The sequence below is a fragment of the Oppia nitens genome, unplaced genomic scaffold, assembly GCF_028296485.1.
Source record: "Oppia nitens isolate AA-2021 unplaced genomic scaffold, nextdenovo-longstitch-racon4-pilon3 scaffold32_pilon_pilon_pilon, whole genome shotgun sequence".
NCBI classification, from domain to species: Eukaryota; Metazoa; Arthropoda; class Arachnida; order Sarcoptiformes; family Oppiidae; genus Oppia; species Oppia nitens.
Genome location: NW_026533213.1, coordinates 377,385 through 405,210, shown reverse-complemented (window position 1 = coordinate 405,210; position 27,826 = coordinate 377,385). Strand labels below are relative to the sequence as shown.

The 27,826-nt window shown below is 27.2% G+C and overlaps 5 protein-coding genes across 5 annotated transcripts; 4 read left to right on the top strand and 1 right to left on the bottom strand.

Moving 5' to 3' along the window:
• Positions 1-6,408: 6,408 nt before the first annotated feature.
• LOC128956693 (uncharacterized) lies at positions 6,409-8,069 on the top strand. Its single transcript, XM_054302408.1, has 5 exons — positions 6,409-6,750; positions 6,937-7,059; positions 7,218-7,374; positions 7,436-7,823; positions 8,066-8,069. The coding sequence occupies exons 1-5, from the start codon at positions 6,409-6,411 to the stop codon at positions 8,067-8,069; spliced, it is 1,014 nt and encodes a 337-aa protein (XP_054158383.1).
• Positions 8,070-8,226: 157 nt separating this feature from the next.
• On the bottom strand, positions 8,227-10,599 carry LOC128956764 (uncharacterized). Its single transcript, XM_054302478.1, has 7 exons — positions 10,315-10,599; positions 10,036-10,140; positions 9,641-9,877; positions 9,431-9,526; positions 8,615-9,316; positions 8,374-8,398; positions 8,227-8,295 (listed from the first exon to the last, which is right to left on the bottom strand). The coding sequence occupies exons 1-7, from the start codon at positions 10,577-10,579 to the stop codon at positions 8,277-8,279; spliced, it is 1,449 nt and encodes a 482-aa protein (XP_054158453.1). The 5' UTR covers positions 10,580-10,599; the 3' UTR covers positions 8,227-8,276.
• A 3,024-nt stretch (positions 10,600-13,623) lies between these two features.
• LOC128956768 (uncharacterized) lies at positions 13,624-14,953 on the top strand. Its single transcript, XM_054302484.1, has 2 exons — positions 13,624-13,979; positions 14,040-14,953. The coding sequence occupies exons 1-2, from the start codon at positions 13,926-13,928 to the stop codon at positions 14,877-14,879; spliced, it is 894 nt and encodes a 297-aa protein (XP_054158459.1). The 5' UTR covers positions 13,624-13,925; the 3' UTR covers positions 14,880-14,953.
• Positions 14,954-15,899: 946 nt separating this feature from the next.
• On the top strand, positions 15,900-18,138 carry LOC128956776 (RCC1 and BTB domain-containing protein 2-like). The gene has a single exon (XM_054302491.1). It carries the CDS (start codon positions 16,092-16,094, stop codon positions 18,117-18,119), a length of 2,028 nt encoding a protein of 675 aa, XP_054158466.1. The 5' UTR covers positions 15,900-16,091; the 3' UTR covers positions 18,120-18,138.
• Positions 18,139-19,185: 1,047 nt separating this feature from the next.
• On the top strand, positions 19,186-20,051 carry LOC128956779 (uncharacterized). Its single transcript, XM_054302495.1, has one exon. The coding sequence runs from the start codon at positions 19,263-19,265 to the stop codon at positions 20,013-20,015; it is 753 nt and encodes a 250-aa protein (XP_054158470.1). The 5' UTR covers positions 19,186-19,262; the 3' UTR covers positions 20,016-20,051.
• Positions 20,052-27,826: the final 7,775 nt, after the last annotated feature.

Here is a 27,826-nt window from a genome sequence, read left to right as displayed (position 1 = left end):
ATCAGATATGATATACATTTGATACAGACATCCCATAAGACATAGTAGACGATAGATATATTGAAATAATTTTATTATTGAAATCATACTGTATTTTGTTATAATACAATATAATACAAATATTTACTATTAAGGAGTAACTGATAAAAAAATTATTAAATTTTATTGTATTTTTAATTTTAATAAAACATAATATTATAATAAATAAAATAAAAATAATTTATTTATCAAATAGTTAGAAGATTATTTGATAAATTTAGATTATATATTATTATTAAATTTGACACATATTTTATTAATTAACTATATATATATAAATAATATTTTATAACATTATAAAAAATTAATTTTTTATATGTTTTTTTGTAATTATAAGAAAATGTTTTTTATTTCAATTAAATTAATGAAATAAACATTTCTGCAAATTGCTATATATATATATATATATAACTTATTATGATATTGATTAAAATAAATATATCATTTAAAACGTAATAATAATTTTATTGGCATCTATTTATAATTTTAACATTATATTTTATTACCTGTTTATTATAATGAAAATAAAAATTTATTTTTTGTATGTTACTTATTAATAAATTTTATGAATTATAATATAATTAATAATGATTTCTATTAAAATGTATAATTAAAAMTAATTCATTTAAAAAATAAGAATAAGAAAAGTACACTTAAAAAATATTTAAAAATATAATTGTTATTTACAGTTAAATTAATGTATTAATTGTTGCTATTTTGTGTTTTTTATTAAAAAGTTAATAAAAATTTTATTTCTCAAATACGAGTTATTATAATAAATATAATTTTTTGTAATTAATATTTATTAATCAAATATATTATATGATAAGTTACAAATATGAAACAATAGTTTAATAGTTTATTATTATATAATAATAATACATAAAATAAATATAAAATATTAAAGATTTAAACAATTATAAATATTTAAATATTAGGATAAACTTTATTGTTTAATTGTTTTTGATTGTTAATTTTATGTTTATAATTGTTTTGTTTTGTAAAACATTGATTATTCAAATAATACAAATTAGTATTAGTATTATGAATACTATTAACATTAATAACATTTTTCAATTGTTTAAAATATTCAGTGAACATAACAATAGAAAACCCGAACCATAGACTAACACAACTGGCCATTAAACATATATACTCATCAAATGTTAGTCTATATCTAATAGTATAGATAGTGTCCGGTTCTGATGGCAATGAAATGACAATACGTTTAAACTGTTGGCCATTTGTGTCAGCAATTTTGCCCAATGACTCCATTGAAACAATATATTTATATTCAATACATTTAACAAATGGCAAACATTTTGATTTACAATAGTTTAGTTTATTAAGATTATTAGTATTAGTATTATTATTATCATTTACTCCATTATAATCTGAATAATATAACAAATTAGTATTAGTTAACCAAATATTGTTGTCGATCTTAATTTGACATTCAATAAGACAATCAATAATTGTTTGATTGAACGGTAAACACTTGTCCGGTTGGTACAGCAATTCGGGCCGTTTTATCACTATTTTTCTATGCTTTATCTGTACGTCTAGACTGGTATCCAAAATGGTCATCAATTCGGCATTGTCTTCAATTGTATACAATCGTCTGGTGCGTCTATGAACCAACAGTAATAATGTAGCATTCAATGTATTTACATTATCTAGTTTGATCCAGGCCATTGGTTGATGTAGTAAATTAATATCATAAAAATGATCCGGTTCATTGTTCCATTGATGAAAAATAGTTATACAATAACCGTTATTATACAGTGAATAGACAGGCCGTCCCAGTTGGCTACGCAACTTAGCATTCAATGTAATCAAACCATTAGCATAAATATTAATATGCTTATCTGGTTGATCCACATATTTGATTTGTTCCTGAACAGTTAAGTTATTTAAATATGAATTTATATATGATTTTTTTGTAAAACTTTTTCCCATTAATTTATCGCTAGTTTTATTCCAGATTAGATTTTTGCGAAAACATACGGTAATAGCTGGTAATGAATCGCTGGAAATACGTTTATACATGACATCAGTGGTAGTTTCGTATCGCATGTATAGATCAGATATGATATACATTTGATACAGACATCCCATAAGACATAGTAGACGATAGATATATTGAAATAATTTTATTATTGTAATCATATTTTGGTTGGAATAATGTGTATACTGTTTATCTATTTATTATATATTTTGTTTAGACTAATAATAAATAACTTTTAAACATAATATTTAAAATTAAGTATTATTTTACTCTCTTTATATATACTGTATACATAAAATAATTGTAAATAACAAAATTGATTACTTTAAGTCTAGACTATAAAATAAATATTTAAATATAATCCGTATAATAGTAAACATTTATAAATTTAGTTTTTTTTAAAAAAAAGTAAATTCATAATTTATATTATTTTATATTAAAATATTATGTTTTATTCTGTTATTCTGTTATTTTAACATTTTTAGAAAATATTTATTTCAAATATATATTAATGTAAATATAAATTTAAATTGACAACAATTTTACTATTATATTAATAATTTAATTTATTTATGTAGATGTATATACATTAATAAATTTAATAAACATTTTAAATGATAAATATTTAATTTGTAATAAAATGTTGTTAGTAATAAAATATTTTAATTATTTATATTATTATGATATTTTTGTTATATAAAATATTATAAATAATATTTACATTAAAATATTTATAAATTTTTTAATACTGATGTTTACTACATATTTCTAGATAATGAAAACAATAATATTTTTACATTTATAGTTAATTAAAATATTTTATTTTGTATTTGAATTGACCAATAAGTCCAAGTTTTAAACCATTGTATATAATCTATTTTTTAACTTATATACCAATATAAACATAAAACTATTATTTAGTATAAATAAACAATTATTAAAAATAAATATTTTATCGATTAATTTGTTTTATTTAACAAAATATATATATATTTATATATAATGTTTTATAATTCAATCAATAATAATATTAACATTAAACATGTAATAATTATAACTTATATAAGTATTCAATGAAATATTATACTTGTATTACTTATTTAATATATATAATATATATAATTTTTTACATTACATAATTTACAATAAACATATAAATTTAGTTAATTATTTATTTATTTATGATTTCAATATATTAATTTTGACAGTTTATTTTATTATAAATATAAACAAAATAACTAAAAATATTATTATTATTAAATAATTAATTTAAAAAATAAATTTATTATATTTTATTTTATATAAAATGTTGTTTTTAATTATACTGTAGTTTTAATAATAATTTAGTATTTAATAATAATAATAATAATAATAATAGTAATAATAGTAGTAATTTAGTAACAAAAACATATTATATAAATAGATTTATTTTTATTCATAATATACAAAAAATAATTAATTAATAAAATAATTCAGTAAATTAATTTATTTAATTAATAAGATATTTCAATATATACACAAAATATACTATGTTTTATCTAAATAAATTAACTATATAAATAACAAATAATATAATTTATATTAAAAAAATATAAGTAATAATAGTAAATAGATAAATAATAAACTTTAAAACATTTATATAATTAATATCTTAATATCTCTTAATTAAATTATTATTAGATTTTGATTTTTTACAAATAAAAATATTGCCAATTGTAATACAAAGTTTAATAATTTTATTTTGATTATAATTCATTAAATTATTTTGACGATATCTATGATAATTATTATTATCATTATAAATATTAATAATATTTTTATTATTATTATAGTGCAAATAATTTACTAAATTAGCAAAATAATCGGTTAGCATAACTAATGACAGACCAAACCATAGACTAATACAACTGGCCATTAGGCACAGGTATTCATCGATTGATAGTTTATATTTGATATCATATATGATGTCGGCTTCCGATGGCTGAGCAATAAGTATATGTTTCATAGGACTATCACTTTTTGTATTCAGGGTATCGACCGATACAATATAGGTATAGGATATACACTCTAATAGTTTGGAGCACTGTTTGAAACATTTACCCTGATAGTAACCATTATTATTATTATTACTATTATCATCTAGGCCATTAATTTTACTATCTGGCTGCTTTAAGTAGCCAATTGAACTAATATTAGCATAGTACAATGATTTGAGCTTGCTAATATCAATTGATCGAATACGACATTCGGCCAAACAATCGTCTAGACTTGAATTCATAGGTAAACATTGTTGCAATGATGATGATTCAGGCCTTTTTATGATAATCTTACGATGATTTAGTATAAACTGTGAACCTTTATCTAAAAACAATACAGATTTTGGTTCGTATAGTGTATTGTATACACGTTTACGGCGTCGATGTACTATCAGGGTCAGTGTTGTATTAATAGTTAGTTTATTAGTCAATTCAAGCCAGGCCATTGTTTGCTGACCTGGACGTACTGCAAACCATTGATCCGGTTCATTTTGCCATTGATGCAAATAAGTTATACAATAGTTACAATCGTTTATCGATAGACTACCCTTTCGTATGCCATCAATATCACTGTCCAAATAGCCAGTACCATTACTTGATGTAAACATACTTCTAATTAAGGCAATATTTATATGATTTCCTAGATTATCCAGTCTAAGCAATTGTTCATCCAGATCCAATGAGTTCAAATAAACTGTCCATGCTAGATTATTATTAGTATTAGTAGTGGTAGTAGTAGTGTTGCCATATTTAATTTGATTGTAGTTGTCATTGTATAGTGTTGTCGATCCATTAATATTGGCAAATTGTTTGGTAACTTTAGATTTATTTATATTAGTATTATTAGCAATAGTAACCATGTTGTTGTTGCCATTAACTTTATTTAACATATTTCCTCCTCCAATAATTTTAGTTGGCAACCCTAGTCCCGAAGTATTCCAGAATAAGTTTTTATCAAAACATATTGTTATGGCCGGCAGTGAGTCAATTGATATGCGTTTATATGTGACATCAGTAGTGGTTTCGTATCGCATGTATAGATCAGTGATGGCATACATCTGATACAGACATCCAGTCAGACAAAGAAAACGATAGATAAAGTGAAATAATTTTGTAATTGAAAACATTATTTTTATTTTAACTATTTTATTTAAATAATAATAATGTTTAGCATTCAATTGTTTTAAGTAATTTAATGTATAATATTATTTTTAATAAAAATTCATGCATCAAATATTATTATTTTGAGATATTAATGAAATAAAACTTAAATGTAAAATTAATATCAGTATCAACTTATAATATATATATATATATATATATATATATATATATATATACTGAATATATATTTTATTGTACTTAAAATAATTAATTTTTGTTGTTGTTATTCAATTGCAATAAAAAATAAGATAATTGTTTGTATATAAACATCATTTATTTATTTGATATTTCAATATAATACAGTATAATATTTATTTTTTGGGATTATTTCATTATTATATTATATTAAGTTTTTATACTATTTTATATACTGTACTAATTTATTATTAATATACTGTATGTTAATATTAATACAAAAACTACTTATAAAAAATAATAAAAATAATTTTGAATATATTTATTTTCTAGATTTATTTCATTATTAATTTTTTTTTTTAAATAATACATTATTATAATCATTTTTTGTTATATTAATAATTTATTATTATTAATATATTATAATATTAATACAAAAAATAATAATAACAACAATATTTTATTTACATTAACAAATAAAAAAAATAAAAATTTCATATAATGATTTAATTATATATTTTACTATGCTAAATTGAATATCAATATTGAGAAAAATAATATTTTTTTTAAATAAAATTTTTATGATAATGATAAAGTAAAAAAAATAGTTTAAATGATTTTTTTTATACTATACAGTAAAATACTGTTTAATTATATTTTATACATTACTAAGGTATTCAATACTAACAATAACAAAATAAAACTAATGCTTACTTGACATAAATTTTTTTTTTAAATAATTTATTTAAGGTATTTACACCATTGATTATAAATTATCAAAATTTACAATTTATATATTTTATTAAAATGTTTATATGTTTATACAAATACATGTTTAATAAAAATTATTTAGCTCAATGTAATAAAAAAAAATTTTTTTAAATTAATAATTGTTAGAAAATTATAAATTTATAAATAATAATATTTGTTTAAAAAAATTAACATTCAGTTAATATTAAAAGTTATTTGTTGTTGTTGTTGTTGATTAAAATAAATAAATTATTATTTAAATAAATAAATTAAGAAATGATTGACATAGCATTGGCTGAATTTCGGGCAATGTTTGATACGGTCATCGATCACGTATTAGACGAATCGTTAGCCGACGATATTGACCAAACATTGCGGTCATCATTGAAACAAATGTACGACTATGTTGTCCGTCGTCGGGAATTTGACGATTTTGCCGAAATACTGATTACCGCCTACAGTGTACTATCGGATCGAAAACCTGGCGACCGTCAGTTCGAGCCGCGGGTCTATGCACTGGCCTGGGCTGTAGTATTGACTACTGTCCACTTTGATTTGCTGGGCGATGTCATGGACGGTACCGCGAGCCGCGATGGACAGCCCTGTTGGCACACTTTGGTAAAAAAATAGTTAATTTATTTAATAAATTATTTTTACATAAATATTAGTATATACTATTAGTATTAGTATAGTATACTACTAATCAACAATTACTGTATTAGTTATACTGTTTAAAAACAAATAATTTATTATTTTTTTATAATTTATTATATTTTTGTATCAATTGTTTTTGTTTTTTGTTAGCCCGATGTCGGTATGTCGGCCCTTAACGACAGTACAATCCTATTGTCGGGTGCTTTCAATATAATAGACATCTATTTTAAAGATCATCCAAATTATCTGAATATTGTTCATTGCATTCAACAAGTATTATATATTAAATATTATTATTTTTTTAGAAAATTATTTTTATTTAAATTGTTATATAAATATTTAAATAATATTAGGTTTTTTGGTGTTTATTATTATTAATAATAATAATAAAAAATACTAATATTAAAAATTAATTTTAATTTTTTAAAAAGTGCATTGAAAAAACAGCCCTGGGTCAATTGATGAACATAAAATCTACCCGTACTAGCAATCACAATGTCAATTTGGAGGACACCTATACATATGATAGATACAAATTGATCTACAAATATAAGGATGGCCATTTTGTTATCAACTCATTTTTGCTAGGTTATTATTTTTAATTACAAAAAAATTAACTAGATAATAATAATAATAATAATATATCTAGGTATGTATGCATCGGGACGTATAGCGTACGACCACTTGGACACTATCGGCAACGTATTGACCGAGTTTAACACATTGGTCGTCATAGTGGACGACCTGACAAATTTGGACACCGATGACAATAGTAGTACTGATATTGCCGACGGTAAGTGCACCTGGCCGATTATCAAGTCCATGCAATTGGCCAACAATAGTCAGCGTACAGTATTGGAGGCCAACTATGGCCGCGGCGGCGACGACCCGACAACAGGCGCTGTCCAACTGGTTAAGCAGGTGTACGACGAGCTGGATATCTGCGCTGAAGGCAAACGGTTTGTCAAACAGGAACTACAGATATTAAGACAACATTGTTTGGATATATCTGCCGATGACTACCAATTGAAACAATTGTTTGAAAATTTTATACAAATCTATGATAAATATTTTGATACTATTATATAATTAAAAAAATATTGTATTGGATTTGAAATTTAAAAAAAATCAGATGCTATTAGTAATTTAGATTAGAAATGAAATTTAATTAATAATTATTTTAGTTTTTTTCAAAATTAAAAATTGTTGATTTATTAGTTTATTCATATTTTTTAAATTCATATAATATTTATTATTACATATTTTTGCCAATTTGTAGTTAATTTGTAGTTAAAAAATAAAAAAATTTATTAATTAAAAAATTGTGTTTAAAAAAATTAAACTCGTTAAAAAATAAATATAAAGTTTAATAAGTAATTTATACAAATCAAATAAAATCAAATCAAATATAATATTATTTTTTTTATAGTAAATAAATATATAGAAAAAATATACACATATCGTATATTATATTTATTTATTGTAGAAAATTATTTGGGAATATTTTTTCTATAACAAAAAAATTATAATTTAATTAAATTAATTAATAATATTTTTATCAAAAAATATTTTTTTTTAAATACATACCGTTTGTCATCAGAAGCCGGCGCCTCTGTAATCGATAGATAAAGAGAGAGAGAAAAAGTAGTTTAATGTTAGGGACATACAGGGTATTATACAAAAAAATATGGGGTCAGTAGGTAAGGGTTAGTAGGTAGGGGTTAATAGGTAGGCATTAGTAGGTAGTGGTTATTAGGTAGTGGTTAATAGGTAGGCACTAGTAGGTAGGGATTAGTTAGGTTAGTGTGATTGATTGATTAATTGATACCTGTTCTGGCTATAGTTTCCAATTCATGGCTTAGTTGTTTGGCTCCCTTAACGATATCCTCTTTCCAGGCTTTGATAAATGCGGCCAACGATTGGTGTACACTGTGTCGTGTGTCCCACGACTTACGCGATGGATCGGTAGCCATCAATATGGCATCGGGTTCGGTAGCTTCGTCGACAGGTGCCGGTTCTTTAAGGGCCACATCTCCGTCGCCTCCGACGCCGGCAGCGGCAGCGACAGCGGCTTCGCTAGTATCAGATGATTGCGCTTCTTTCAGAACCACATCGCCGGCTTCGGTAGTCGAAAGATGTTCGTCCGCAGCGGCCGCCGCCGATGTTTCATCGGTACTATGGCCATTTTCTTGTTGTACATTATCGGACGACTCGCTGACCGCCGCCGCCGCCGACGAGTCATCTCGTTTACGACGGCGTAATAGTGGTCGACGACGATCACCGCTATACATGTCGTCGACACCGACGGCAGCGCCAATGCCGTCATTGCCATTGTAGCCATACTTGTCATTGACAACATCGTCATCCATGTTGTCATACTTATCTTGACTATCGATCAGCGATTGTTGTTGTTGTCGTTGTTTTAATCCCTGTACTCTTTCCCTGTCATCTCCTTCTAGTCCTCCACTATCTCCCCAACCCATAGCCTTGACTATCCCCTGGCTTTTTGATGGATATAATTCGCTTTTATCTTTAGTTAGCAATAAATAAAATATAAGTATTTTATCGATTGACTACCTCCCTCCCCCATGAAAGGGGTAACTAAGTTATATATATATATAAAATTTGTTTATTTAACACCTACCGACACAAACACGTTTGTAGGGATGACATACCAGACCAGTGTCACAGTTAAACTGTATGTTACGATTGATTAGATTACCACACTTTTCGTACTGACCTATTATTTTACAAAAGTTATTAATATTGAAAAAAATACATATTATTATTAACATTAGATAGGATAGGATATGGTATATGGTTTGGGTAGTAGTAGTATTAGTAGTAGTAGTACCTCTCGATATTATGCAACTGTCGCAGCACTGGCAGCCCTGGGTCTGACTTAGTTTATCGACAAACAATCCCCTAAACTCCTGGCACTCTTGTTGGGTGATCTCATCGTTGCACTTGATTTGTCCGCAATCGCACACAAACATCGATCGTATCATTTGGTTTAGCCGTTCCCTAAATGTCTTACCATTGCGCGGCTTCATCAGCGACTCGTTCAATAGGATCTCAACGTGTGGTTTCTCTGGGGGGTGTGTGTGGGTGGAGAGGGACGTATTCAGGTGTGTGTGTGTGTGTGTGTGTGTGTGTGTGTGTGTGTGTGTGTGTGATAAAACCCGATTGAATATTAATTTAAAATTTATATTTTATACAAAAAAAAATTTAACCTAAAATATCCCATACCTATGCACACCTGCTGATGGCCAACAGTACACTGTAGGCCAGTGTCGCAGCGGACCACCAGTTGTTTGTTGTGATGGTCAGTGGGTTTACAACTTTCATTCAGCTCTTAGTAGTGTTGAAAACAAAAATTGTTTTTGTAAAACAAAAAATATTAATAAATAATTTATTGATTTTTGTTGGTTAAAAAAATATTTTTAACTAATTATAATAAAAATAAAAAATTAATCTAACGATATATATATATATAACAATAATTATTAGTATTTAAATTGAACAAACTTTTATATAATATACAGCACTGGCACCGGTATTTATGGTGTATTTGGCTATAATAAATGCCATCATATTTGGCACATTCCTCGCTAGTAATGACCGTTGGATGATTACTAACCGATCCATTTGTGGCCAAACAAGGACAGGGATGTTGTTGTGGTTGAGGTTGAGGTTGTTGTTGTTGTTGTTTTACACAATGTATATCAATGGCTGTCAATAATATTATTATTACTGTCGCCAGTGATGATGATAATAGCATAATGGGAGCCATTTTTTTTAATAATAATTAATATTAGTATTATTCAATTTATTATTATAATATTAATCAATAAATCAATTCATAAAAAATAAATAAAAAACACATATTGAATAATATGAACTATACTTATAGAAAACAAATTATTAATTATAGTAAAATATATATTAAATGAATTTTAATTATTTTTTTAATTAAATTAATTAATAGTTAAATAGCGTAAACAGCATAAAATGTTTTTAATTAAATTTATTTTTAAAAAAATCTAAATTTAAAATATTATTATATTCTTATTAGTAATGTAATGTATTAAAAATATTTATTATAAAATTTATGAATAAAACATTATTATTTTTTTATAAGTGTCAATATGTTTATCATAATTTTTTTTAATATCAATTATTTGTTAAATAAAATTTTTGATTAATTTTAGTAAAAAATACTATAAAAGTTTACAGGTAATGATTTTTTTGTTTTGGTTATCTATAGCTTACAAATAAGTATGAAATTCAAGTTACGGTATCTAAATAATCAATAAGATTAGAGACAAAAACAAATTTATAGAAATTATCAATAACTTATCAAAAACTATTGGTAATTAAAAATCAATAATTAAACAAATTATAAAACATATAGTAAACAACAAAAAAATATGAAAAAATGACAAATTATAACAATTAAATAATTAATAGTAAATGAATTAACTACTTATTAGTCAAGTATTTGAAATTTACAAAATAAACTAATTATTAGAAAACTAATTATAAATTATTCCTCATTTCGATAAAATTTGTTGTATTTATCGATACGATTAAACACTTTCGGTGTCAATGCTCGGCCACTGCCGCTTGTAATGAAACCATCAATTGGTTCCAATATCTTAATATCTTCATCACTAGAGTTATCATCATCATTATCATCATTACCATTGCGTACCTGTTTAACTTTCATAAAGTATTTACTAGTGATACGATTGTCGTCATCAGCGGTGGTCTTATTATTTTTGTTGGTATTAGCGGCTATCCATTGGTGCTGACGTTTGGGTGGCCGACGCTGTTGTTGTTGTTGCAGCCGCCGCACAACTGATTGTCGTTTGATAGCTGTTTGTGGTCTTAAATCACCATATGATCGATAATTACCGGTATTACTACTAACCGGTAATGTATTGTTTGTTTGCTTATACATGTGTCCAATGATATCAAACATTTGTTGTCCACTCATTGTTGGTGTTGTTGTTGTAGTTGTTGACATCACTGATTCATTCTTGACGTTCTTGTTATAACTCTTCGTTGCCAAACATTTATTAAAATTATTGGCCATTTCTTTCTCTTTGGGAACCAATTGGCTAACAATTGAATTTTGTTTATTGTCTTGAATGTTGGTATCGATAGTATTGGTATTGTTGATAATGATGTTATCATTGGCAAAAGTAACCCTCTTTATCGGCGGCGGTGGCGGCGCTTCCTTTTGGACATCCGATGTTGTCTTCACAAGATTTTCTGTTCCGCCCATTGGTGCGACTGGTGTTGTCGTATCGCGCAATCGTCTTAAACGATCGGCTAAACCAAACAGCTTTGGTATGGCATATCTTTCATCGTCACTAACTGTCGATCTTCTATTAACGTCTATTGGCTTAACATCTATTATAGTCGGCGGCTGCGGTAACGGCACAGTAGTTGTAGTAGCAGTTGTGGCCTTATTGACCACATTTTCGTCAATAATTTTTCTATTAATTACTAGTCGATCGTTGTCTTTGACAGCCATTGACAACGGCTGCGATTGACTTAAAAAGCTTTGACTGACACTTAACATTGGTGTTGATGATGAAGATGACGACGACGATGAGTGACCAATCAATTGTTGTGATAATTGTGTCAACGATGTTATCGTCGACGACATGGATGACGATGAACGTCGATTGACATCAATTGATTGGTTACGTAAGAAACTCAACGATCGATTAACTTCTTCTTGTTTTTGTTGGTTAAGACAGTCAACGCCACTCCAAACCACTGGTTGTTGTTGTTGTCTATCAATTGGTCGGACAACTGATTTGTTGGCAACAATCGGTAACTTTGATGACGACGTCGGCTGACTCATACCGGACACTACATTACGAACAATTTCATCGATCGATTCGGTAGTCAATGGTGTCCGAAAGTGTTTCGACTGTTGCCGGTGACGACCGGTAAGTGTCAATCGCGACGGCGAATAGCGTGACGATGACATCTGTGTCATCATCAGCGAAGATAGCCGGGTCTCGGGATTGCCAATTGGTGGCCGATTTGCGTTTGGCTGGCAATTAGGATAATTATGATCATCAATATTATCTAAGTCTACTCGGGCGCCGCCGACGACTATGACAGCTGTCATCACTTCGGTATCGGTAATGTTGTTGTTGTTGTCCAACTGATTATTGGCCACCGATTTTTGGTTTGCTAATTGATGGCCACCACCACCACCACTATGGCCGCCACCGCCGACTATTTCAGCCGTCATTACTTCGGTATCGGTTATCTTTGTGTTGTTGTTGTCCACCAGTTTATCATCAACTAATTGATGGCCACCACCACCACTATCGCCGCCGTATTCGTTACGATGTATAGCCGCGTGAATAAACAAATTGATTCCCAAATACCGAGGCATTGGTTTTCAACACAAAAAAAAATCAATCAATAAATCAATAAAAAACAATAAAATTGTATGATTTGTGTCGTCACTAATGTTATTGTTTGTGTCAAACAAACAAACAAACAGTTAATCAATCAATCATTTAGTAAATAAAAATGCATTAAAAATACTGTTAATAATAATAAGTGTTTGTTTAGTGATAAATATGTTTCAAAATATACAGTACAGTAGTACTGTATTTATATTAATCTATAATTTTATTGATTTAAACTATTGGTCACACAGTGTATATGTATGACTCAACAGAGTTATATTAATACAGTATAGATGACAATCAATGATTCAATTTGTCAAACAATTCCATAGTTAAAGCTAGAGATTGATTTACAGTGAATTATTTTTCTGTGACCATTCAGGGGCTCAATATTGAAGCCAATTTATAAACTATATGTATAATATGTATAATAGACATGTGTGTCTGTGTGTGTGTGTGTGAACATAAAGTCAATGTATGATTAGTATTGTTATTGCATATAATGTTATAGTCTATGACTCTCTATCTCTCTCACAAACACGTGATGTCATAAAATACAATACAAACTGTGAAAATACATTGTTTTGTTGAAAATATATTATTAATTATTATTATTATTGTTGTCTATCGTTGTGTTTGGATAACGGCTTCGGGCGGTCAACCGATAGACAAAACCAAACGATAAGACTGATCGGAATGTCATCGACTAATACCCGTAGTAGTAGTAGTAGTGGTCAGCGGCGGTCAAATGTAAGTTATAAAACGTCCACAAAAAACAACTGCCGTCTAATCAATCAATTATCCGTACAGATGTCCACCGCCGCCGCCGCCATTGGTAGTGTTCCGCACCGACAGCAGCCGCGCGATGGCCATCATAATCGGATATATATTGATGGCGGCGATGCAGTCAACACAGCGGACACAAATTCAATAGCCATCAATATATTTACCCGACAATTGTCGCTCGTATTTGACAACCAATCGGATTATGATTTAGTATTTGTGTTCAATACCGGCGCCGATGACGATGAAGACAATGACAACAATCAAGACGACGGTAACACCGAAGAGGTTATCTATTGTCACAAAACTATACTAATGTTACGCAATCCGAAACTGTGGCAGTTTTGCGACCGACATTTGCGCGGCCAACGATCGTACGGTGCCGTTGCCAACGAAATACACATTACTGACTACTCGTATCGGGCGTTTCGGTCATTCGTACAGTACTTGTATGGTATGGAACCAGATATCGACGACAATGACGACCAATTACGCACCGAATTGGCACAATTGGCCATTATTTACGGCGAACAGCAACTACGTGACCGTTGTGTTGCCGTCCAAAGAGATGATAATAGTGATGCTGGTGTCCGCCGTAACGTTAGTAATGATTGTCGCGTTTATCGATTGCCGCCACCATTGCCACCACAGCAACGACCGTCGCTACCACCGCCGATAACAGTGGACAACATTTGTCGTCTATACGAACAGGCCGTCAACGATGGACAGGAGGAACTGGAGCTCCGATGCTCTGAGTTTGCCAACAATCATATCAAAGAGATCTGTTTGTCCGATGGTTTTCAGAATATGAACGACGAACTAAGCAAACGGTTCATAACTTCTGTTAATTTTCGTTATAATTTGTAACAAACAATTGATTTTACTTTTATTAGTATTATTATTATTCATTCATTCATACATTGATTTTTTAATTGTCATTTACCGGTACCGGTAATTATTTTTTTAAGTAGTAATACTTGTTTTTTTTTGTGTAATATTTTTCATAAATATTTCATTTTGTAAATTGATTACAAGTTTTTGTTTGTTTGTGTGAAAAATGTAATAATTATTATTATTACCGTATATAAGATAATTATCGGTATATTATTTGTTTGATTTTTAAATGTGTGTTTTATTTCCAATAATTTTTATAGATAAATAATTTTTTTTTAAATAATTAAACTTTATTTAAACAGATAATTACCAGTAATTTATTTGTACGGTTTAACTGAACCCTGAACTTAATTTTTTTTATATGTTGTGTTCACTACTCTAAATATACGGTAAATTAGTTTACATGTAATATCATATTACTGTATTTGTGTAATAATTATTATAAGTTATAATTATAATTTATAATATTGTTTTATAGTAAACACGAATTATTATATACAAAATTATTACCGGTTATACTGAAAATGTTATCATATAATACATTGTAATACATATATCGGTAGTTATTTAATTAGATGCATAATTAAATAAATAAAAATTTAATTTTTAAATATTATAAATAGTTTATAATTATTAAATAGTTAATTATTTTTTTAGAGAGAGAGAGAGAGAGAGAGAGAGAGAGAGAGAGAGAGAGAGAAATTATTGGACATTAAAAAAACATGAATAAATAAAAAAACAAAAATTTTAACTTCTAGTCATTAGACTAGTGTATGTGTGTGTGTGTACTAAAACCATGCATTAAGTTAATAATAATTATATAATAAATAAAAAAAACTATGACTTTGTTATGTAGTCAAATGTTAGCTAAAGGGGTAGCGCATTACTACATGTATTTTAAACATAAATATATAAAAAATCAAATTGTTTTTTAAAAAAAATCAATCTGAATGAGTGGCCTATGCATAGAAAGTATGATTTATTTTTATTATTATTATTGGCAATACATTTACACATACAGTCAATAAAGTCAATGCTTTTTTCACACAATCAATAAAAAAAAAGTTATTCAAACAAAACAAAGCAATCAATTAATTAGTTAATCAAAAGTTATATTTAAAAAAAATTATTTGTTTGTTGTTTGGCCACAAAATACGGGTGACTATCGACCGACCGACCGATACAATGGCCACAAATACAGCAACAATTGCTGGCTTGGATTCATTGAAGTTTATATCGTGTCTGAAACTATTGAAACCGATAGTCACGCGGCCCGAAATTGGCCAACGTTTGCGAGTGTTGGCCATTTTTGGCGAACGCGGTACTTCGACAATATGTGTGACCACCGACGACCAAGTCTACGGTTTGGGCGACAATCGTTACGGTTGTCTCGGTGTCGGCCGTTGGGACAAATTGATTAGCGAACCGATTGCATTGGCCGAACTGTGCGGCAAACAAGTGGCGAACATTTACTACGGTTTTGGTCACTGTATAGCCTTGACGGCCGGCGGCCAACTATGGACATGGGGTGAAAACGATTTTGGCCAACTAGGTCTCGGCACTTTTGATGCCACCCATACGCCGAAACTTATTCAACGATTGGCCAGCAAACGAGTGGTGACCGTTAGTTGCGGTAATCGACATTCGCTAGCGTTGACCACCGATGGCGAACTGTTTGGTTGGGGCCGCAATACGTTTGGCCAGATCGGCGACATGACTTACTGTTGGCGTGTTTTCCCGACTCGAGTAGCGCTGAACGAACCGGTTCGGGACATATCGTGCGGCAAATGCCATTCGTTGGCGTTGACCACTGGCGGTCGTGTCTACGTCTGGGGATTAAACGATTTCGGACAACTGGGCCGCCATCGGGACGTCGACGTCCGGGCCGGCAAAGAGCGGGCACTGTCCTATCGTCCCGAACTTGTTGCCGGTTTCGAGACCACTGTATTTGTTAAGGCCGTTTGCGGACCTAATCATACGATGCTGTTGACCGCCGATGGCCAGCTATATTCGTTCGGTCTGAACGATTGGGGTCAGATCGGTAACGGCACTCAGAAAACCCAGTTCACCCCCTATCAGGTTTGCCCGAAGTTCAAGTGGCGCGATATTGTCAGCACTTACGATAATAATTGTTCGCTTGGTTTGACCAGCGACGGTACCTATTATTGTTGGGGTTATCCCTATCACTACAAAAAGGTGGCCTATCCTCACAAAACTGATATCCAATCGGATAACACTATTTACGATATCTATACTAAATATTCGCAAAGTTTTCGTACGTTTCGGTCGGTTGTCTTCAATCAGACAAAAGCATCAGACAATTCAAGATTAACTGTTGCGTCTTCAGCGGTAATGACAAACAACAACAACAAAGAAAACGGATTCAAACAATCGATAAATGGCGAGAAACTAATGCATAGCAACGATATTAATGATAATTTGGTGCCAAAGAAGCGGACAGTTAGTCAAATAACGACAACAACAGACAGAGATTCTTCGGTTAACGGCTTTGCAGACAACAGAAACCATAGGTCACGTACGGACTCGACGGTCACATTGAATGGCTTATCATCGACGGTGGCTGAGTCGGCAGCAACCGAGGACACCAATAACGGTTTGACTGCTAACGAATCGTTGGCCATATTTGGCCGTCACTTGTCGGCCGCATTCAACAATAGCAACAACTATGATCTGGTATTTGTCTTCACCGGCGAACTAATCTATTGTCATAAAACAGTTTTGAAGATCCGAAGCAAACGTTTTTGGCAGACATGCGACAAATATCTTGAACACAACAGCAACTCTGGTCATCTGATTTACATTAAGAGCTACTCGTATACTGCTTTCTATGCGTTCATACAGTTTTTGTATGCCATTCAGCCAGAGATCACTCTGGATACCTGTGCGGACATCGTAAAGTTGGCCACTATGTATGATGAGCCCGAATTGGAGCTAATGTGCCAACAGATTACCGCCGCCGCAGCCGTTAATAGTAGCAGTGGTCAGCAGCGGCAGAAAACAACGATTATTGTTGAAAACGTTTGCCAGATATACGAGACGGCCATTGCCGGCGGCGATAGCCGATTGGAAAAATCGTGTATCGAGTTTGTCAACGAAAATCTTAAAGATATTTGCCGTTCAAACGGTTTCCTATCAATGGATAACCAACTGTCCAAACGATTGATGAAAGCTATCACTTGTTTATCAGATTGAATGTGTTTTTACTATTATTTACTATTATATTAATGAATTGTTTGCTTGAAATCATAATTATATTGATTTTTATTTAAAAAAAAAAATTGTTTTACAATTATTATAATTTTTTTGATTGATATGTATTTTTATTTAAAATTATTATATACCAGTAATTATTGTTATTATTATTATTTTGATTTCATTAATTTAATCATTTATTAATATTATATATATTTTCAAATTATAAATTATACCTTAAAATGTATTTTAAAATATGTAGTAAAACTAATTTTTTGTTTTTAAATACATTATGCATTGTATCAGTAATTAGCGGTAATTTATGTATTTTTTTAGTACAGTAGTAGTTTATACAATAATTAATACATTAAATTATTTTAAAATAATAATAAATAAATAAATATGTATCTATCATTTAATATATATATATATGACATTTTATAAACAGTAATCTAAAAATAAAAAAAAATAAAAAAAATTTATATAAAAGTTATTTTGTTATAGTCTCTAATGATTTGAATTTTTTGAACACAAAATTGACTGTAAATTTTTTTTTGACAAAGTGTCGACAAAATTTTCAACTATTATATAATATATTGAATATATACTGGAAATAAATTGTAATAAATTATTTATTTTATAGTAGTGTCTAAGTAATAGGTTATCAACAAAAAATATACTATTATTTTCTAGAAAAATGGTATAAAAAAATTTATAAAGAAATATTTATTTATTATCAATAAATTTATCATAATTTTTTTTGTTATTATAATAAATAATTGATATAAACATAATCATTGTTTTTTAAAAAAATTAATATTTTTAAAAAACCATATATTTTATTTGTAACAAAAAAAAACATTTGTATTTTTTGAAAAAATGTACACGGTGATAACCTTGAAATAGAAATTTATTAACTAAAAAAAAATTATAGCAAATAATCTAAAAATATAATATCAATTATTTATTTTTTTTTTTTGTATTTAATATTAAGTATTATTACTTTAACTATCATTATTAGTAATATTGTTAATACAAACAACTAAAAAATTAAATAAAAATAACTCAAAACAGTTTAACTAATTAATTATAAATCTAATTATTTTTGATTTAAAATAAAAAAAAGTAATTAATATATTAATCATGAATATTATATCATGTAGTATATGGTTAGCCGGCCTATTGTTGTTACCAGTTTGCTATACTACTACTACTACTACTACAGTGTCCAGCAAAATAACCTTGCACAATCACTGTCTAAGTACCGTATGGCCGCGTATTGTTGGCCAGAAAATTAACGATAGCTACGAGCTAGCGATTGGCCAGAAAATAGATTTGACAATTCCGATGGGTTGGTCGGGTCAGATATGGGCCCGAACTGGTTGTCTGGACAAAACCGGATCAAAATGCCTGACCGGTACACCCGATACCCGATCGGCAACTCAAGCCGTGTTCAATTTTAGCGGTTCACGTGGACAGTTAGACAAATATTCGGTATCGATTGTCGATGGCTATAATCTACCCATCAGTATCAATGCCATTGCCAATACATGGATGACTGTTAACGGTAGCCGATGTTCGTGGAATGGCTGTACAACTGATCTGAATACATACTGTCCCCAGGAGTTGGCATTACTTAGTGGTACCGATATTATCGGGTGTCAGAGTCCGTGTCGTAAGTTTAATACAGATGACTACTGTTGTCGGCCACCGTTTGTCCAGAAAGGTATATGCGATGCCAGCAAATTCAAGAAAAACTACCCGGCCCTGTTTCATGGACACTGTCCCAATATGTATACATTGGATCCGATCTATGAGGGAACAGGTAGCTTGTATTCGTGTGGCGGTAATCCTCAAACATCGTTTGATTTGTTTTTTTGCCCCGGGCCATATTGATTCAAACAATAAATATTATTGTAATAATATTTAAAACATTAGTTATATATATAATTTATTTATATATTAATATTTATAAAAAAAAATGTATTTTGTTTTATTGAAGTTATTAAATAATATCATTAAAAAATAAATAATTAATTAATTAAAAGATAAATTAAATTAAATTTTATACTTAAAGTTTCCAATATTATTAATACATTAAAAATAATAATTATTATTATTATCTATAAGTATTATTATCAGTATAGTTTCTATTTGTTTTGTTGTTGTTGTTGTTGTTGTCATAAATAATTTTAGCAAATTTCAATTAACCAGAAATGTTACCTGGATACAAATTTAAGATAAATAAAAGAAAAAACAAATAATACAAAAAACAAATAAAATTATATACTATACACGTACAGCAGGTGCTGTATTTATCTTATATATATATAATATATATAATATTATATACAGTAATATAGCATTATTACTACAACCATCATCAACATCACACACACACACACACACACACACACACWCAYACACACTCATAATAATTTATTAAACTAGATTTTTGCTGTACCAGCGATATATCTATACATATATAGATGACACCAAACAAAAAAATGATAATACAAAAAAACTATATTTTTATTTTATCTATAACCACAAAACATCAAACATTAACAACAACAACAACAACAACAACAACAACAACAACAACTATATCAACAACAATACAAAACTTTGGTAAACATCTAAAATAACATAAAGTAGTAGTAATTTATCGATAATCTAATCGCCAGTTAATGGAGTAGTAGTAGTGATGGCAGTGCTAATAATTATATCATCACTTGAGTTGTATTGTACTATATATATACACACAATATATATATAAATTATAGGATATATTGTTTATATAGATTGATAGATAGATAAAAATATATTAATACAGTATATTGTATAATATTTTTGTGTACAGTACACGACATTTATGTGATATATAAATTTATATAAATATTAACTTATATTACTGTATATTTATTATTAGATAGATAGAGAAAGAGAGGTTTCTTATATCAAAAATGTTATCTGAATTTTGCTTATTTTATATCTCTATCGTATAAGTGTTTGAATGTTTAGTGTATGTAAGTATGTAAGTATGTATGTGTGTGTGTGTATGTGTGTGTATGTGTGTGTGTGTGTGTGTGTATGTATGTGTGTGTGTATGTATGTGTGTGTGTATGTATGTGTGTGTCTATGTATGTATGTGTGTGTGTGTGTGTGTGTGTGTGTGTGTGTGTGTGTGTGTGTGTGTGTGTGTGTGTGTATGTTTGTTTGTGTTATAATTAAAATAATTGTTTGCTTATTAATATTTCTTATATCATATAAATTATTATATTATTGTACGATTACTATACTCTCTAAATTAAATATAAATAGATTTATTAGTGTATAAACCAAAAAAAATAAAATAAATAATAATACTCTAATAACAAGTTATAGGCTATACTTTTAAAGTATTATATAATATTTGTAATAACATTTAGACTACTGAGAGAAAAAAAACAACATATCTTAGAGATAACACCACAACAACAACAACAACATAAATGGATAAAATAATCTCATGTTTTTAGTTTTTTTTAGTTTTTTCAATTTTTTCTCTTATACTTTTTGATTATTTTTTTATATTATTTTATTTTCTAGATATTAAATATATTTATGATATAAACTATAGTTTAGAGGTGATAGTATTATACATGGTTTTTTGTAGTTTATATATATATATATATATATATAATATAAGTTATATATAGTTTGTTTGTTTGTTTGTTATACAATTCACATTTCATGTAGAGATCATATTTTTTTGGTTATTTTTTGTGTGTTTTATTTTTATGTTTTATTTTTTTTTAATATTTTCTGATGACATAAGAAAATAAACCACATTTAAGTTAATATATAATATTTTAGTTGTAGATGTAGTATTGGTAGTATTATTATACGGGTATATTACTATACAGTATATAATGCAATAAATTATTAGATTATTATTATTATTGGTGTAAGTTTTGTTATGAATTCAAATCAGGTGCTTAACAATAGAGAGAAAGAAAGAAAGAGAGAGAGAGAGAGAGAGATAAAAGTAAGATAAAAGTAGTAGTAATAGTGAATTCAATGTTAGTATTGATAATTCAATGATTAGAGTGAGAAACAAAAAACCAAAACAAAAAAAATACAAAATAACAATAAAAATGATAATAAAAAAAACATTAAAACAGTTACACAATCAACAAAAATCTCAGTCCGATTAAAATTATTGCCACTAATATACTAATACACTAATAATAATAATAATAATAATACTCTTAGATTTTTATTAAAGACCATTTGAATTGTCTGTTAATTGACTTATAATTCAATAGTTAAACTCATATTAGACACACACACACACATTGACAGAGAGAGAGAGAGAGAGAGAGAGAGAGAGAGAGAGAGTCTATGATTAGTGATAAACGATTATATAATATATTTTATTTGGTCGATAACAGAAACATTAAGCTTTATATTTTTTTTAACATAAGTATAAATTAGTAATTTATTATTATCTTTACGACCATATATACTGTATATATGATATACTGTACTTATAAATAATTTATAATATTAAAGTGACCACCCCCCCCCCTAAATACAGGTTGCGTCCTGTATATAATTATTATTTGATAAAACTATTTTGATAATAAGTTGGTCATCCTTGATTGTATATCAATATATTGTTTTGTTTTTATTTTATTTTCTAAGTAGCATAGCATAAAAAATTTGTCACAAAATAAATATTTTATTTATTGTATATAAAGAAATATATAAAAAAAACTAACAAATAATATTAAACTTGTTGTCTATGTCTGGACACACATAAAACATGTTAGAAAACTATTGATAAGAGAGAGAGAGAGAGAGGGAGAGAGAGAGAGAGAGAGAGAGAGAGATGAAATTTTTTTAGATGATTTGTTACAACAAATTCATGTCAGTTATCTATAATACAAAATGATTGTCAAACTTGTCTAACATATACTTTACAGTATATATATATAATTTTCAAGCACTACTACTATAAATGTTTTTTGTCAAAAAATATACTATAATTTTGTGGACAGCATAATGTGTGTGTGTGTGTGTGTGTGTGTGTGTGTCTATCTGTTATAATAGTGGGTGAATGGATAAACATACATTTATATACCACAAAATTACATACGAGACTAGAAAAATGGATAAAATAGAAATTTTCTAAGAAATTTTCATAAGAAATTTTTTTATTTTTGGAAAGCTTATCATCAATAATAAATTTCTATAGAAATTTTAAGTTTATAGTATTATACTATGGGTTAACCATATCTATTGTAAATTACTGTATACTGATGATATACAAAATATACTCCACACACACACACACACACACACACACACACACACACACACACACACACACACACACACACAGTATATTAATGAGATTATTATTTATAAAATTTATATTATTATTATCTAATTATATTTATCGTCAAATTTTATATATAAATGATTTCTAATGTATTATTTTAGTTCAATATAATTAAATACAATGAATATATTAATTAAAAACTAATAATAAGATTTTGATATTGACAGAAATTTGTTTATAGAAAATTTACAATAAATTTTCTGTATTATTTTATTTTTAAAAAAATAATTGCCAACTCTAATAGATACACACAAAAAATATATAGATATATACAGTATATACAGTACACAAATAGTTAGTATATAATAATATAGTGATTTCTCAATAGACTGTATTACTGTTATTTGACATAAAAAAATATTTATTTTCAAAAAAAACTTGAAAAGTTTTGTTTTCTGAAATCTATACGAGCCTTTTTTGTGTGTGTGTGTGTAGCATTTTTTTTGCGAATTTTGAAATTCTGACTTCAGATTCGGTTAGAGGACTACTAATAATGTATTGAAAGTTGCATTAAAATTTTGATATCTCTTCGGGAACATATAGAAAATGGCGGCCAAAGTAAAGAAAATTTTAAGAAAAAATATTTTAAGTATAAATTTGAATAGAGCATCAAAAGCAAGCATAAAAATATGCATTAAAATTTTGATATCTCTTCGGGAACATAGAGAAAATGGCGGCCAAAATAAAAAAAAATTTAGGTAAAATTTTTAACGTTTAGAATTGTATAGAGCATCAAAAATAAGATATAATAAATTAAAATTATTTTTTTTATTTTTTTAAAAATGGCGGCCAAAGTAAAAAAATTTAGGTAAAAATTTTAACGTTTAGAATTGTATAGAGCATCAAAAATAAGATATAATAAATTAAAATTATTTTTTTAAAAAAAATGGTGACAAATGTATAAAAAATTAAGGTAAATTTTAGCGCTTAGAATTGTATATAGTATTAAAAATAAGATATAATAGATTAAAATTATATTAATTTTTAAAAAAAATGGCAGCAAAAGTATGATTTTAACTGTTTATTTTGTTATACTAAATCATTTAATACCAAACATGATTATATTTGTTTATTTCATTATATTAATCATCTGATACCCTACATGACTATAGTTGTTTTGTTTGTCATTCCGAGTCATTAGATACCCTACATGACTATGGTTGTTTATTTTGTCATACCGAATCATTTGATACCATACATGACTATAGTTGTTTATTTTGTCATACCGAATCATTTGATACCATACATGACTATGGTTGTTTATTTTGTCATACCGAATCATTTGATACCATACATGACTATAGTTGAGTTTATTTTGTCATTCCGAGTCATTTGATGCCCTACATGACTATAGTTGAGTTTTGTTTGTCATTCCGAGTCATTTGATACCCTACATGACTATGGTTGAGTTTATTTTGTCATACCGAGTCATTTGATACCCTGCATGACTATAGTTGAGTTTTGTTTGTCATTCCGAGTCATTTGATATCCTACATGACTATGGTTGTTTATTTTGTCATACCGAATCATTTGATACCATACATGACTATAGTTGAGTTTATTTTGTCATTCCGAGTCATTTGATGCCCTACATGACTATAGTTGAGTTTTGTTTGTCATTCCGAGTCATTTGATACCCTACATGACTATGGTTGAGTTTATTTTGTCATACCGAATCATTTGATACCATACATGACTATAGTTGAGTTTATTTTGTCATTCCGAGTCATTTGATGCCCTACATGACTATAGTTGAGTTTTGTTTGTCATTCCGAGTCATTTGATACCCTACATGACTATGGTTGAGTTTATTTTGTCATACCGAGTCATTTGATACCCTGATGACTATAGTTGAGTTTATTTTGTCATTCCGAGTCATTTGATGCCCTACATGACTATAGTTGAGTTTTGTTTGTCATACCGAATCATTTGATACCATACATGACTATGGTTGTTTATTTTGTCATACCGAATCATTTGATACCATACATGACTATAGTTGAGTTTATTTTGTCATACCGAATCATTTGATACCATACATGATTATAGTTGAGTTTATTTTGTCATTCCGAGTCATTTGATACCCTACATGACTATGGTTGAGTTTATTTTGTCATACCGAGTCATTAGATAACCTACATAACATTATTTAAATTATGTATATTTTACCAGTTTTTTATTTTTGTTACTATATAAATTAATACTATATAATTATACCAACTATTTGGTTTCAACATATTTATGATATTCAAGTTTTTTTTTCTAATAATGCTTTCTAGCATTCTTAACTGGTTTTTGTTTGTTTTTGTAGACAAATAGATAAATAAATCTGATATATATATATACAAAAACTATACAATCTAACAATCAGTTATTTTTTATTTGAAAATCTATTTTTATTTATTTTTGCTAAAAAATTTATAAATAATTTTTCATTTTCAAAATTATGACAAATGCAATAGTTTTTTTTAAAAAAAAATATTTTGTTTTTATATTATTATATATAATAATATATTTATATAAAATATATAAAAACAAAATTATAATATAGATAATATATATTTATTTATTTATTAATAATCTAGTTGATTTTTTTTAAAATCATAATACACACAAAAAAATAAAGATAATTACTTAAAATTAAACAAAGTGATATTTTTAAAAAATAATTACAAGATTTAATTGTATTTTATTTTTGATTGACAAATTAATTTTGTAATTAGTAGATAATAATAATTTTAAAAAAAAAACATTGATTGAACTAATACATGCATATTATATTAATACCATATCATAATGTCAAGTTTATTATAGCATACCTTTATACTATATATTGTAAAGTTAATTAAAAAAATATTTAAATTATATCCTACTCCCCCACCCCACCCCCAAAAAATAAATCATTTTAATTGCTTAAAAATTACATAAAATTTAGACATTTTTTGACACTAAAGATACTAAAGATACTAATCATCAAAAATACAAAATAATTTTTTGTATAAATTATTTAATATAATATTTAAAATATAATAATAATATTATATTCACATATTGACTGATAGGCAATTGTTAAATCATTGCACACACACACACACTTAATGAGTGTGTGTGTGTGTGTGTGTGTGTGTAAATTATAAATAATAAAAAAAAAATTCAAATATAATGACTATCATCAACAAAATAAAATATACAGATTTTTTTTGTTGAAATAAAAATATAGTCCATTAGCTGATAGATTAAATTAAATTATGCATTAAAAATAAAGCTGAATATAATTTTATGTTTAAATTTTTTTTTTATTTGTTGGTGTTATTTAGCATTTTATATGACAGGGCTATTAAAGACTAAATACTAGTATTTAAAATGTATAATACGTTTCACTAGAGTTATATATATATAAAAAAAAATTAATTGAGCTATTTAATATTGAAATATTTTATATATATATATATCTTATGAATATATATATATAAAACTTAATATTTATAATGGCTTTTATAATACTAATAATAATAATTGTTGGATCATATAATTTATAATATTTAACTTTAACTCATAAAAAACAATATTCATTTATTTTTAAAAAAAATCTTAATAATTTATTTAAAGTTAAAATAAGTAAATCTTTATTAAATATTATTTTTAAATTGTTAATTTTTTTTGTAATAATAATAATAATAATAATCTTTAATTTAATTGATTGTTAAATTATATTCAATTACAGCTTATAATAATATCACAATAATAATAAACTATAATATAGGATATAAATATATATCTATATTGTATTCAGTAATTATTTTTATAGATAGTTAACTTAAATTTTTATTATATATATATTTTTAGAAATTAATAATCATGAAAATTAATTTTTAAATGTTTAATAAATTTTTCACTGTATATATATGTACTATAAATAGTTAGTTGAACTTTACTTTAATAAATTTATATATATATGAATATCAGGGAATCATATAAACTATTTTAGATCATGATATTGATGTACAGTATGTTTGAGTCATCTATGAAATTGTTGGGACAGTTAGGCTAGAAAAAGCATACAGAAGCTGTATATATATATACAGTATATGTTATGTTAACTCAATATATATATATATATAATTTATATATGATATCATATCATACAATAAATATAAAGGTTAAACCCACGACTTTTTTTATATAAAACATGATGTTTTACAACATCAGAATAATATTCTTAATAAATATTATTATTTTCAAAAAAAACTTGAAAAGTTTTGTTTTCTGAAATCTATACGAGCCTTTTGTGTGTGTGTGTGTGTAGCAATTTTTTTGC